Source organism: Phoca vitulina, unplaced genomic scaffold (assembly GCF_004348235.1).
Source record: "Phoca vitulina isolate PV1807 unplaced genomic scaffold, GSC_HSeal_1.0 scaffold3, whole genome shotgun sequence".
NCBI classification, from domain to species: Eukaryota; Metazoa; Chordata; class Mammalia; order Carnivora; family Phocidae; genus Phoca; species Phoca vitulina.
The window spans coordinates 71,433,711-71,447,259 of record NW_022589706.1 but is presented as its reverse complement, the minus strand read 5'-3'; the positions used below and the strand labels follow the sequence as shown (position 1 = coordinate 71,447,259).

The window sequence follows — 13,549 nt, the reverse complement described above, 5'->3', positions numbered from 1 at the left end:
TTGGCCTCATGGTCTGGCATCTTGGGAAATCTCCAAGTCTTCTTTGTGGAGGTGATCTGAATCTAAGCAGATAGATTCTATTAGCCCATGAGAACTGCCAGGATGGCTTGCCCCAGTGAGTTGGAATGGCCACGGCCAAAGAGGACTGCACTGGCTTGGAGAGACTCATTCCGCTTCCTCAGAAAGTCTGTAAGGTGGTCTCTGTATCTTGCATGTTGATGTGGGACAAGGAAAGAACTGGGCATTAGAACACATCCAGACCCATTTTTAAGCATATATATTCATCTGTGCCATGTGTAATTGCTTAGCGCAGTGGCTTTCACAAAATAGGTTTTGAGCGAACACTAATAGAATAAAATAATAAATAAATAAACAAATAATAGAATTAAGTCTATCAAATCTAACAAACTTTATTTCCTGATTTTTCAATGCTAGGTAAGTCGTTTCCGCCCAAGGGAGCTCATATGCTACTTCATGAGAGGGTATTTACTACAATTTGTTGAACTGATAACTATGGCCATACTTGTTAGCCTTTTATTAATATCTGATCACAAAGATTGGAAATAGGATTTGTTTTTAGAAATAAAACATTCTAGAAGGAAGTCAATTTTTAGTGAGACCATTATATTTTGTCAGTTATCATGAGATGTATATATAAGCATAAAACCTGCGTTTACCAGTACAGAAGTTCTTAGCTCTGCCTCACTTACTATACTCAATAGTCCCGAATGTGTTTCTCCACTCCAAATTTCTGATTATAAAATACTAATAATTTGTTATCCAATCGTGTGGCTTGGAAGGCATTGTGGATCTTCTCATATTTTTTTTTTCTTTTTAATTGATGAAGCAAAGTAGCGTTCAGCAAAGTCTATTTTTTAAAGTATTTATTCAGTTGACAACCAATCCCAAATTAAGAGAGATGAAAAATAACATAATTATGAAAACAACAAATTGCCTGTATGTAGCTTGATATGTATGAGGGAAGAAAGGAGGCCTTATAATCTTCTAATGTATGACTGAGCCAAAACCTGTGCATAAGTTCTGATGTGGTTGAAAGTGACAACCAGTTCTCTTAATGATTCACCGAAGGAAAAATTTCAACATCTGAGTAGAATAAAATTACATGGATATAAGGTATTCGTCTGGTTTCAAAATAGCAAGTTTGGCGTAAGTGGTGCGAACCAGGAGGACAGTGGGCTAAAGGAAGTAGCACTAGAGAGAAGCTGGATCTGGCCTGAGGTCTGCCTCATGCTCTGACTTTGGGGAAGTAGCCTGAGGTGTTCACTTTCCCATCTGTGAAAGGAGCGGTTGATTCAGGTGCTTTAGTTGGCCGCAGACAGGAGGGAAGGTTCCTAGAGATTTGTAGCCTAGGCTTGGGGAGAGGACCGGGTGGAGGCATTGTCCCTGAGCCGTCCCTGCATTTAAACCCATGAGGACCTGTGGATATGACTGAAGCATGGCAGCGTTAAATAATAATAATTAAAAAGGACCCAGTTTTAAGTGTTAGATTGTCAAACATCTGGGAAGTCACAGCTTCTTAGCATCTTATGTTCCCTTATTTGCAAAACCAGAGAGAGAGTCTAGATCTGTATAGTTCATCATAGTTCCAACATTTATAAAAAAATCACTTTTAATAGAATTTTAGATCAGCAAAGGTTTTAATCTAATTAAATATGTTTTCAGATATATATTCACTGAGTGAGTTAAATGCTAGACAAAAATATTGTTCAAATGAGGAAAGTAACACTGTATTAGAAATAATCTTGAAGTCAATTAATTTTCAAATTAATAGATTCAACATGATGAGTATTTCCCTAACAGCAAAACAATCATTAATACATAAATTCTAAGTTTAATTACCCTTCATTTCCTTTTTCTTTTCTTTTCTTTCTTTCTTTCTTTTTTTCTTTCTTTTCTTTCTTTCTTTCTTTCTTTCTTTCTTTCTTTCTTTCTTTCTTTCTTTCTTTCTTTCTTTCCTTCCTTCCTTCCTTCCTTCCTTCCTTCCTTCCTTCCTTCTTTCTTTCTTTCTTTCTTTCCTTCCCTCCTTCCTTCCTTCCTTCCTTCCTTCCTTCTTTCTTTCTTTCTTTCTTTCTTTCTTTCTTTCTTTCTTTCTTTCTTTCTTTCTTTCTTTCTTTCTTTCTTTCTTTCCTTTCTTTCTTTCTTTCTCTCCTCCTTTCTTTGATGTAACAAACCATCATCCTGCTATTCTTATAATGGTTGCATTGTTTACATGAATCAGGATAACTCTCTCCCAAAAAAGTACTCACAGAGACATCACAAATATAAATATATGTGAAGAAAAACAAATATATTGTTGGTTCCAATTGTTTCAAATAGCAGAAAGGCAGTCTTTCATTGGTTTAAGACACACACACAGTATTGTTTTTAGAGAGCCACTCCTTTCGGCATAGTTCTGCTAGTAAAACTTCATGTGTTTTATGCTTTAATTAACTCAAGATAATTTTTTAGAAAAATTCAGTTCGTTTTGTGAGAGAGTAAGCATCGTCAAATTTTATAGTTAAGACTTCAATGGTATGAGAGCAAGTTTAGAAAACATTTTTATTAGACAAATTATTTAGACAAATTATACACAGAAAGCTCTGCCACTCATAACTGAGGCCTCCAAAAAGTGTTTTGTGTATTCGTATAATAGGCAATACATCAAAATAGGCCTATTTTAAATATTGTACATGGTTAACAGTTTGTTGATAGCTAAAATCACTGCAACATCTGGTATGTCCCTATATAGCTTGTTGTAAAGAATTTTTTTTTGTTTTGTTTTAAAATCAGTGTTGTGAATGAGATCATGAATGTTACAAGGGAAAACAAGTCGTGCATGCACTTAGGTACTTGTTACCCTGGAAACAAAATGGTTTTTGCATGATAAGAAAATTTTCTGCCTTACACAGTAGACAATATTTGAAGATTTAGTACAAAAACAGTGACAGTACAAGATGCTCCCCAGAACAGAATTAGCATCAAAATATAATATACCTTAAGAATATACCTTTTAATTTCTCCTAAAGCAAATCACATAGGTTGATTCCTATATCAATCCTAGCTACGGAATGAATTAGATTAAAATAAGTGTATGGCTGCGTAAAAACACAGGATAAGTTCTTGCTTCCTACTTACCACATTTTGATTTAAGGATTACAAACAAAGTTCATTCTCTATTTCTAACAGGTAAGAATGCTACTTTAAAAGGATCGTGCACAAAGAGGCACTGTTTTTGCTGTCATCCTCCTATACACTTGGCACTAATGTAAAAAATACATAACTCCTCCAAATAGAACTGAATAAAAAGGCGGGGGGGCAGGGTTAAGTCGAGAGCCCAGTATGATCATTATATTTTCTTCTTTAGGATAATGTAGGACAGTAATTAAGGCCACATCAATATTTCGTAAGGGCTCCCACCTCTCCCCAACTACAGCTGTATCGATTGGCTTTCTGCTTTGGAAGAGAATTTATTAACCTTCAATGATCTACGTTTCAACTCTTCTAGAGCTCTATGTGCTGCTGTGGACGTGGTCCGGCTAATAGCATTTTCCATTTAGATAATTCATTAAAAGTAAAATTATCAAGGTTAGCTTTATACACTGCTGAGTAACAAATGCAAAACCTACTCAAAGGAGTTACATCTAGGAACAAATACTAAATCGCCCTGGATGTTTTAATAACAAAAGTATAAAATATTCTCTGTTGGCAAACAATACGAGTCAGAAGAACATTAAAGCAACCTGCCTTTTCTAACTGAAAAGACCCCCTGCACTATACATAGTTCCTGTATACAATGCTTTTTTTTTTTAAACTAAAGCTTTATTAAATGAATTGCAATAGCAATGGCCGCCCTTTAATATATATACACATTATATAGGTGCATATATATGTATATATAGATGAGATACTAATTTCTTTAACACAATAGAGGCTTCTGCCATATGATAAAGTTTACTGTACATAAGAAAAAACTTTTAATACTGTACAATCACATAAAGGTCATATGCACTGTTGCAGTGCGAGAGTAGTTTTAACTGTAGTCTTGACTGGCATATTAATGGCTTTTTTGTAATCCTACAAAATTGCATTCTCATATTATGTGGCCTGAATGGTCTTTAAATTATTTTATAAACACTGCAGGGGTTGCCTTTGGTCCACAGTTAAAGGACACTCAACAACAGTGGAGCGTTGTATGGATGCAGCAGAAGAATGTAAAAAGACTGAAGTTATTGCAATTATATTTTTAAAAATAGAGAAATGTTACGTAAGAGGCCTTTATGTAAAATTAATCCTGCATATACTTTTAGTATACTCAGTGCACATTTCCTATACTTGAAGTACAGTATATGAAAAGCGGACTAATAGGATCCTAGTATACTATATTCTGGGGGAACAAGTTGAGTAATGAAAAAAAGTGGAGGGAAATGTACAGAAAGAGAGGGAAAAAGAGAAAGAAATAGAAGAGAGAGAAGAGGGAGAAGGTGGAGAGAAAGAACTATAATTGTTACTAATAATCCTGATTTTTTTTTTTTTTAAGTGTTACATCCATGTTAGTCCCACAATTTTATAGTTGCTCCTTGCAGAGGGAGTCCTACAAAAGAAACAGTGAAGAGATTTTGTTGGATGCTCATATGGAGGTGCCTCGGTCTGGATCATTACCCAGATTGAGCCCCAGGGTAGGAGTTGGTTGATAAGGAATAGATGACATTGTTTTTATAGGACTCCTGAAAAAGCCCCCATTAGGTGCCCTGTGCCTAAATGGGCCAGTTCGGTGCTCAGGCACGTTGCCAAAAGCGAAACCAGAGGCAGCTTTAGCTGACAGTGTGCGGCTAAGAGTCTGGATCTGCTCTGGGATAAAGGTTGTTGTGGTGATATGAGTGTTCCTGAAATCACTGATTTGCTCCAGTGCTTGTCGTGTTGGCAAAGTGTCAATGTCCAGAGGGGTCAAGTCAATTGACGAGGTGGAAAACTGTTTATGGGGGCTGTCGTCATCTGTGCACAAGCTATTTACACGTCTATGGAGGTGCTCCAGGTCAATTTCCTTGTCATCCTGGAGATGAAGAAAAAGAAGATAAGGTTCTCATCAGTACTAGCTTCCATGGTTAAAAAAAAAAAAAAAAGTAGTTCAGCAAACATGATATGTGATTAACTGAACTTTGGGGTTTATTCATTTAACAAATACCTATTGAGCACCTAATATGAGCCAGGCATTGCTCTAGGTTCTGGGGGTACAAATATGACTCTGAGATAAGGTTATCTATAATAAATAATTTTCTTGCACTAAAAGTTCTATATATGTCACATGCAACTACAAAAGTAGGGGAGCAGTAGATGGGTGATTGCCTTCTATGAGATCAGAGACAGACCCAGGCAAATCTGTACAAACAAAAAATACGGTTTTAACTACTCAGTCCCCCTCCACACCTCTTCTTTCCACGTGCTTTCTCCTTTTTCAGAGTGTCTCCTTCCAAGTTGGATTTCTGTTCTTTTCTCCTATTCCCTCCTAACCTTAACTTTCCATTCTTGGAGATAAGTGATACGATATGCTAGTTCACACTAAAGTGTTAGTGACTGTTAAAGTGTTATTTCTCTTCAGGCCAGAGAGATGTGAGATTATTCAGAAAGAACAACATTCAACACAAAAGAATCCATTTCTAATTGAGGGATGTCATACACTCAATCTATTTAGTACCTGAATGAGGCAATATTGTGAGGTCAGCAAGACCTTTAGAGACCCCTTCAAGTCATGACCTGCGAATGACAACTTTGGTCTAGGGCCAGGTTTATGCTAAATGGCCTCTAAATCAAAGATGCTTTGAGCTATGCTAATGGAGTCTTAGTAAGAAGGTACTTAATAAAGGAAAAGGAAGGAAAATCTCAGATTTCTGGTGCTGAAACCAATTCATAAATCTTTCAGGATTTTCACTTAAAGTGAGCATGAAAGCCCAACGTTTGAAAAATAAAACTGGCAAGAAAAAAAAAATTGTCTCCTATCAGTCATATTTATAGCCAAGTTCAATAAATTAAATTCATGAGGATTTAAAAATACCTATTAATCATAAGAAGAGAAAATATTTGTTCATAGATCTGGATTAGCTGTCATGAGTTAGAATGGAGTATGTATTTTTTTCATTGTGCTATTGTAGTGCTCCTCAGTGAAAAATATTTTGATGTGCATCACGGTTTTTCCTTCTCCTTTTTCATTTCAAAATCCAATAAAAAATATCCATTAATACAATATTATCACTGAGACTTTAGAGGGTTGAGAGATGTAATTTTATGGTTCCCACAGCAACTATAATGTAGTCATCCATCAACAGATATAATAATGCAAAAATTTAATATCATATATAGTAATTCAAAATATAAGGAGCTTGGGGAGTCCTTAATTTCCAGATTTTTTAGAATATGAAATCTCAGCTATAATGTTGCATTAATGTGGTCTTTTGCACTGAATCAATGTCAATAGAAAAACCAGGAGCTTATTCCATAAAGAAAACACTACAGTGAACCCTGCTTAATTTTTAGTTCATACTCTACTAATTTAGAATGTATGATCATTCAGATAGGTAGGAAGCTAAGTTTTATCTTTGGTAAGCCAAGCTTTTCCTTATAAATGCTGCTGATCAATTTTGCATACAAGGCGGTAGAAAGGAATTCTCAGATTACTTTAGAAAAAGATCTGTTTGAAAGAATATATTAATATGTAAAAATTCATATGAACGTTGAGAAGTCATTTTTATTTGTGCATTAAAGCAGATCTTCTCAGGATTTGCTCTAACCCTCAGTTAGCCAAAGTCTAACAGAAAGTTTAAAACTGTCCTTTGAAACTATCCAGCAGATCAAATCATGTAGCAAATTCAAGTCATTTTCCATTTCATTTTGTGAAGCTTTAGTGAATGAATATGATTTCATTATTTAAAAAATTTTCACCTTTTGGTCCAGTAGAAATATGATAAATTAATCAAGTAATTTATTTTAACTTCACATTTTCTCTGCTGATTTGTAAATTCCATAATTTTTGATGAAAACAAGGCACATGCCACTTTCAAAGAGATATTATGTGTAACTCTGCAATTATTCTTTCAGATCTCTGAAAAAATTTTAATTTAATTTTATTAAAAATTTAACTCTAGATGATTCCACACTTTGGATTCATTAAGCTTAGAGCCATCAAAGAGCTAAAAACATATGATCCCTTCTATAGGTCCACATACCGATAGAGGGAAGGAGCCGCTGGTAGTGAAGAGACAAATTCTGGTTATGTTCCTACAGCACTGTATTTCTTCAGCTGAGGCTTAGAGATACCAATAATTTACCTATAAGTTAAACAACTTATTGAAATAAGATGACAAGCATCTCTGTGAACTGGTCAAGGGAATCACAGCCTTTAAGAAAATCACTGAATGAAAGTCTACCTTGAGATCTGGCAGAATCTTAAAGCCCTTGATGGCACGTGAAATGATCAGTCTTTGCAAGCACTGCAAATCTCTGCTTCACATATCTGGGATGTCTTAAAATGGTCATTGGTATTGGCATTATCGATTTTTATATTTCATCAATAATTCATTTTCAATATTCCAAGAAAGAAGAAACAAGGACCACCCCCAGCCCAATATCCTCTTCCTGCTGATTACCCTCCTGGGAAAGACCACCCGCTTATTGGCTCAACTGAGCGCCAGAAGCTCTCAATCAAGTACCTCTTTCGATGGGACCCGGGAGCCTTTCCTCTTGTTCCACCACGTCTCCAGCATGGCTATAAAGCAGGAGAGGACAATTCCAGCCGCCAGGATACAAAAGACTCCTGCAAAGCTCTTTATATCCAGGGCACCTCCTTTCTGCTTTGTGTCCACAGAGGAGTACAGGTCACACTGGCCATTCTTTGGCCACCATTTGTGCTTCAGGATGTCCATGTCACCATTCTGCTGAAGCTCCAGGATCCTTGGGGTAAAGAACACAGCCATGTGTCAGTGCAGACATCGTTACTGCTTCGGTCCACAACACATCCATTTATAATCCCACCGCTAAAGGATGGTGGCTGTCAAGGGGAAATGAACATATAGATTAGCCTGCAGATGGAATGCCAGGACGCTGAAAACGTTATTGCTTTGATATTATAGACAGAGTTGTGCCACAGGGTTTCCTCTCCTCCTTCTGTATCCTCTCTTGCTCCCCCCTTCCTTCCTCTTCTTCTTTTTTTTTTTTGATTTTGTTCTCTAAGTATCATCCCCCCCCCCAACTTTGTTTCAATGTGTTTTTACAATTACATTTCAGAGGCACCGTTTTTATGTGGTTTCAAGCTGTTGCAGTTCTGTGTTCCCTCCCTCCATGCGGAATGACGCTCTGGATCTTAATGCTTTTATGAAGGACGTTTTGCTGCTTAGAGCAAGATGCTGGCATAATGTCGCCCAGCATATGCTACACACAAAGAAATTCAATTAAAAAGTCTTCTATTATTTAACACAGTGTGGGAGAAAGCCCCGGGACAAGTTTGAAGTTGATAAAATACATCATTTTTGGTTTTTCACACAACTGATGTAGTTTCCCTTTTAATGCCAAAAGGGAAAATAATCTTACCTTGGAGAACAAGAAGAAAAGTTGACCAGAGGCTTTTAGAAGTAGTTAAATTCAAATAAGAAATACCCTTCTTCGTCTTTTTTTTTTTTTTAACTCCGAGTCTGGGGCTAGTTGCAAAGCTGCAGCTTTTTTAAAGTGTGATTTTTCGCAGAGGTTTTATTCTCATTTTCAAATACTCTTTAGGCTTTACCTGAGACCTGCCTACCTCCGGCCCTCCCCCAGGTGTGCCCCCTCTCGCAGGGTGAGAATGGTCAGGGCCAAGGCCGTGAGCTTGTCCAGAGTGTGCACCATCCTCAGGGATCCCTAGGATTTCCCACCCCAACACTTCAGAAAGCTCCTCCAGCACCGGGGAAAACTTGTCCCCACATTTCCTCCGAGGGCAGACCTCACAGCCGCAAGGGCATCGCAGGTGTCTGGACCAGTGTTTAGAGAGTGTGGACTGAGCTCAGATGTATGACCTCAGGGGTGTACATCTTTGTGTGGGCGATCCTTCACTGTGCAGGACAGAGCTGGAGGTGGAAGAGAGGGGCCCACGGACCGTCTTCCTGGGCCACCAGGTCAGTGGCAATACTCCAAACTATCACAAATTAGAAACTCAGACCTGACCTCCTATGGGCATGAAGGTCTATTTGTCAAGGTAACAAGACAGAACATAATTTATCTAAGAGTTTTTAACTTGACTTATAATTTGCACATAGTCAGCCTTAGGATATGTGGAGCTATATTTCCCCTCTTGCCCTAGGTCTTGGGTTACTTGGGGAGAGACTGCTTAAAACTTTAGAGAGAAGAATGATGTCATTTGGAAGGAGTAAATACTCTTTGGGTGGAGCATTACCTTTTTATCTGTTTCATGTTATCCCTGTGTTGATAAGATTGAGCTTAAAGATAATGGCTAGGGGTGGGGTCAACATTCAACCTGACTCAAACAGGAGTAAGAACAGCCCTAAGGGCTGTGGGGGAGACTTAGTCTCACCCCCAGAACCCCCAGCTGACACCCGAGGATGGACATCGAACTGGAGCTTCCCTTATAACTTGGACTTCTCCTTACGATTTTGATCTGTCTAAAGCTTGTTGCTTCAGAGTGCTGCTCAAGAAGTGCAATTAATTTGATTAATTGAATTTACCAAGGTGATTATGAATATTGATGGATTACATTTCACCCTTATTCCTGCCTCTTCTCAGACAAAGATACTTGTATTTCCAGAATTTCTAAAAGTGTGTTCCATGGGACACTAGTACCTAGAGGAGCTTCTGCAAGAAAAGGGTCCCGTGGTCATTAACTTTGAGAAACACCCTCTTGGAAATTTACAAAGAAGTCAGTGTATTAAAGGCTCTAAGAAGACCTGTAGAAAAGAAAACTTGTATGATTTTAATTTGGCATTTCCCAAAGGTATTTAACTTTCCTTCTTTTTTCCTCATTTTTTTAATACATAGTAATAATTTGTGGAGCTAGAGTTTTGAGGAATACACTTGAGAAATAATGCCTCCACGGGGCGCCTGGCTGGCTCAGTCAGTAGAGCATGCGATTCTTGATCTCAGGGTCGTGAGTTTGAGCCCCACACTGCGCATAGAGCTCACTAAATACATACATACGTACATACATGCACACATACATTGAGAAATAGTGCCTCCATCCAAAGGAACAACTACTCGTGGAAATCAGCAGCACTGTGTTAGGTATTACACACATCTGTAATCTTCAATCACAGCATGGAAGTTGCTTGCTTAGCCTATCTGCAAATGTATGCAAATCATGTTGGCAAACCCATTAGCTATTTGCCTACGTAAAGGCACTGGGTAATCAGAACACCTTTGAATACCTTGAAGGGAAAATTTAGTCATCTCTAAAAAAATAATATTCTTGGGGTGCCCAGGTGGCTCAGTCAATTAAGCGTCTGCCTTCGGCTCAGGTCATGATCCCAGGGTCCTGGGATGGAGCCCTGCATTGGGCTCCCTGCTTGGCGGGAAGCCTGCTTCTCCCTCTCCCACTCCCCCTGCCTGTGTTCCCTCTCTCACTGTGTCTCTCCCTGTCAAATAAGTAAATAAAATCTTTAAAAAAATCACTTGTGGTGATGTCTGTCCTCCTTTCTGGAATGTGTCCTCACCATCTTCCACACTGCCTAACACAGAGCAGGCAAGTAATTATTGACTGAATATGCTCAACACGGTTTTTGGTAAATGGACGCTGCCCTCAGATTCTACTTTTTCTTGTCACTGATGAGATTTTCTAACTTATTCCATTTCTTCCTATTCATCTATCCATTCAATAAATATTTAAAGAGTGGTATCATGCCAGGTATTTTTTGGGGGAAGAAATTTATGTTAAACCACAACTGCACATTCAGCCAAAATGGCCTAAGCAACATTGTGATACTGTTTCTTTTTAATGCCCTCAGTTCATGTTAGTTTATTCTTTCATTCATTCCCATGTTCATTCAGGAACCAATGATTGCCTACTCTTTCTCCTCAGTGGTATCTGGTATCGCAGAGTGTCCTTATCATTTCTACACCTGAAGAATGATTTGGTTTTAAAAATGATCATTGACGTATACACACATACTTTATAACACCCATTTTGATGCTAATAGGAGTAAAGGGCCTTAAATCCAAAGAATTTGTTTAATTGTAGAACTTTCAGGTTCAGCAAGCTCGGGGGTAGGAGTTACTATGGGGAAAAAGTGAGCAGACTTCTCCATTTGCCTTCACACCACAAAGATGCCTTTATGTATAGTCGATCCAGGAAGCACAGATAACTGAGGCATTGCATGGACACCCCATTTTTGGGGACAGACAGAACAGCTAGATCGTAAGATCCTCCCAGTCAAGCTGTGAGTAGCCCACAACAGATTCTAGGAATACAGGGTGGGTGGAATAGAAGTGTTGGAAGGGTATGAAAGTATTTTCTAAGCTCAGAGTTCTGCCATAAATTTTTGCTGCAGAATCTAATGCTCCTGGAAATTCCATTAGAAAAGTGTCACTACATGCTCCTTTTTATATTTAACAAAAACTTATTTAAGTATTAGCTAAAAAAAGCTTAGCAAAATCTAATGCACTGCCTTAAAGGCAAATTGGATGAGCCCTTATATAATAAATGAGGATATAAATATATATATATTTTTTCAAATGTTCAAAAACACTGGCATCTTTAAATGAAACTTGAATCATACCTAAAGGAAAGTTTTGTATTTAATTATGAGCAGTGCTGATGTGTGCGTGTGTGTGTGTATAACATTGCAAGAATCTAGTTGCACAGTTCTTAATGTGCGCAGATTTTTAGTTCCATGGAATGATTGTTTTTGCTGTATTTTCAATTTCCACAAGATGGCAGTCTTTACTCACAGAGAGCAATGTATTCCTGCCATTACAGTGAACTGGTGGGTTTGAAATGTTTCAAGTATAAATTTCTTGGTGCTGTAAACACTTAGACTATTAGAAAGAAAGTTGGACATTAGACCGTGATGAACAATTGGTTGAGTGAAACCTCTTCGTGGAGTGTTGTCAGAAAAATTCCTGCCATTTTTACTCCAGAGTGATGAGAGTAATACCTAGCACTTTTGAGAGTCGTCAGGGTGAAAATTCATGAAGCCATAAACAAAAGCCCCTCGCTCATTACTTGGCACTTAGTAGCCTATGACAACTCAAAAGCTAGAATTATTATTATCAGCATGTGTGACAACCATTCTTTCTTTGGACCTGTTCTGGTACATGTTACTTAATGGAAAGTTATATTCCCAGATGAATCAGTGAATGATTGATTCAATGACAAGAACATTGCATTTCCTCTTTCTGTCCAAAAGTATTAAAACATTTGTCATCCCATTGAACAGAAAAATCTTAGCAGTCCATAAAACCTAGCTTCAGCTTGAAAATGGCTAATAGATCAATTCTGCATGCATTGAATTCTTTATTGATATAAATGAGCAAATTTCAGGGCAAGTGAGTAGGGAAGCAGAAGATCCTTCTTTTATATTCAAATAAAAATATTCAACAAGTTTGAGGTGTTCATCCTGAAAAGCTTTTTACTTACTTTGAAGATAAAACAGCCTCATTCATGTGTGAGAAATGCACTAATTATTGATTACCCTTCTTAATCATTGCTCTGGAAATTGATTTTCAAATTAATTTATTTATAACAAAACAGGTTGCTGAAAGATGAATGCAAATTTCTGATCCCACACAGGTAACTTTAATTTTGCCTTTAAGTACTATTGCAGTCTATAGATTCTTTTCTAATTTTCTTACCCGTAGGTAAATCCCTGCTGAGCTGTAAAAACGATACTGGTTAACTGAGAAAAAGGACACCTGACTTTTCAGTTGTTTCTTCTGGGAACAAATCTAGAGGTAATCAAAGAGTTTAAAAACGTTAAGTACAGGAAGTTTTGTTTTCAGGCCATGTATGCAGGAGCTCCTGTGACTCTTTTTGCGATTGGAATTTTCTCTCCACACGCATAGAAGTGTCAACTACTAGAATGGAAATGACAGAAGACATCATCAAATCTCTCCACTCCCCCCTCTGCTCATTCTATGGGGGAGAAACGGAATCATATAGGACGATAATCGCCCCAAATTATCACATTCAACCCACAAAAAATAATTTATATAGCGCACTGGGGTAGCCTGAGATGAAAGTCACGGGGCTCCAGCCACCCCAGGCTCTGCCTTGGCTGTTTCGAGAGCTGAAGGGACCAATACTTCAGCAATGTTCTAGTACCTCATCTAAGATACATCTGTTGGGAAGCACTGTTGTAGAGACGAGATGACTTTTTTAGTGACTAACATAAAATTAAATTAAATATTAATTAATAAATAAATAAAAATTAAAAATAAAAATTATTTTTATTAAAAATAAAAATTATTTTTATTAAAAATAAAAATTAAATAAAAGTAAATTGTCGAGTTAGGGCTAGAATTCGGTTCTGTCTTCCAACACATTCCCCCGGTACCCCACACAGCCTCTGATATGTAACTATTT

General features: G+C 37.5%; 1 protein-coding gene across 3 annotated transcripts in view; it reads right to left on the bottom strand.

Moving 5' to 3' along the window:
* GRID2 (glutamate ionotropic receptor delta type subunit 2) overlaps positions 1-13,549 on the bottom strand; it is a 1,428,484-nt gene that overhangs the window by 31,177 nt on the left and 1,383,758 nt on the right. For 2 of the 3 annotated variants that reach the window (XM_032400835.1, XM_032400836.1), the window contains exon 15: positions 7,701-7,941. In XM_032400835.1, the coding sequence (XP_032256726.1) occupies positions 7,701-7,941 (241 nt within the window). Of the gene's footprint in view, positions 1-2,545; positions 5,051-7,700; positions 7,942-13,549 lie in introns of those variants that run through there. The other variant, XM_032400834.1, reaches the window with a different exon arrangement.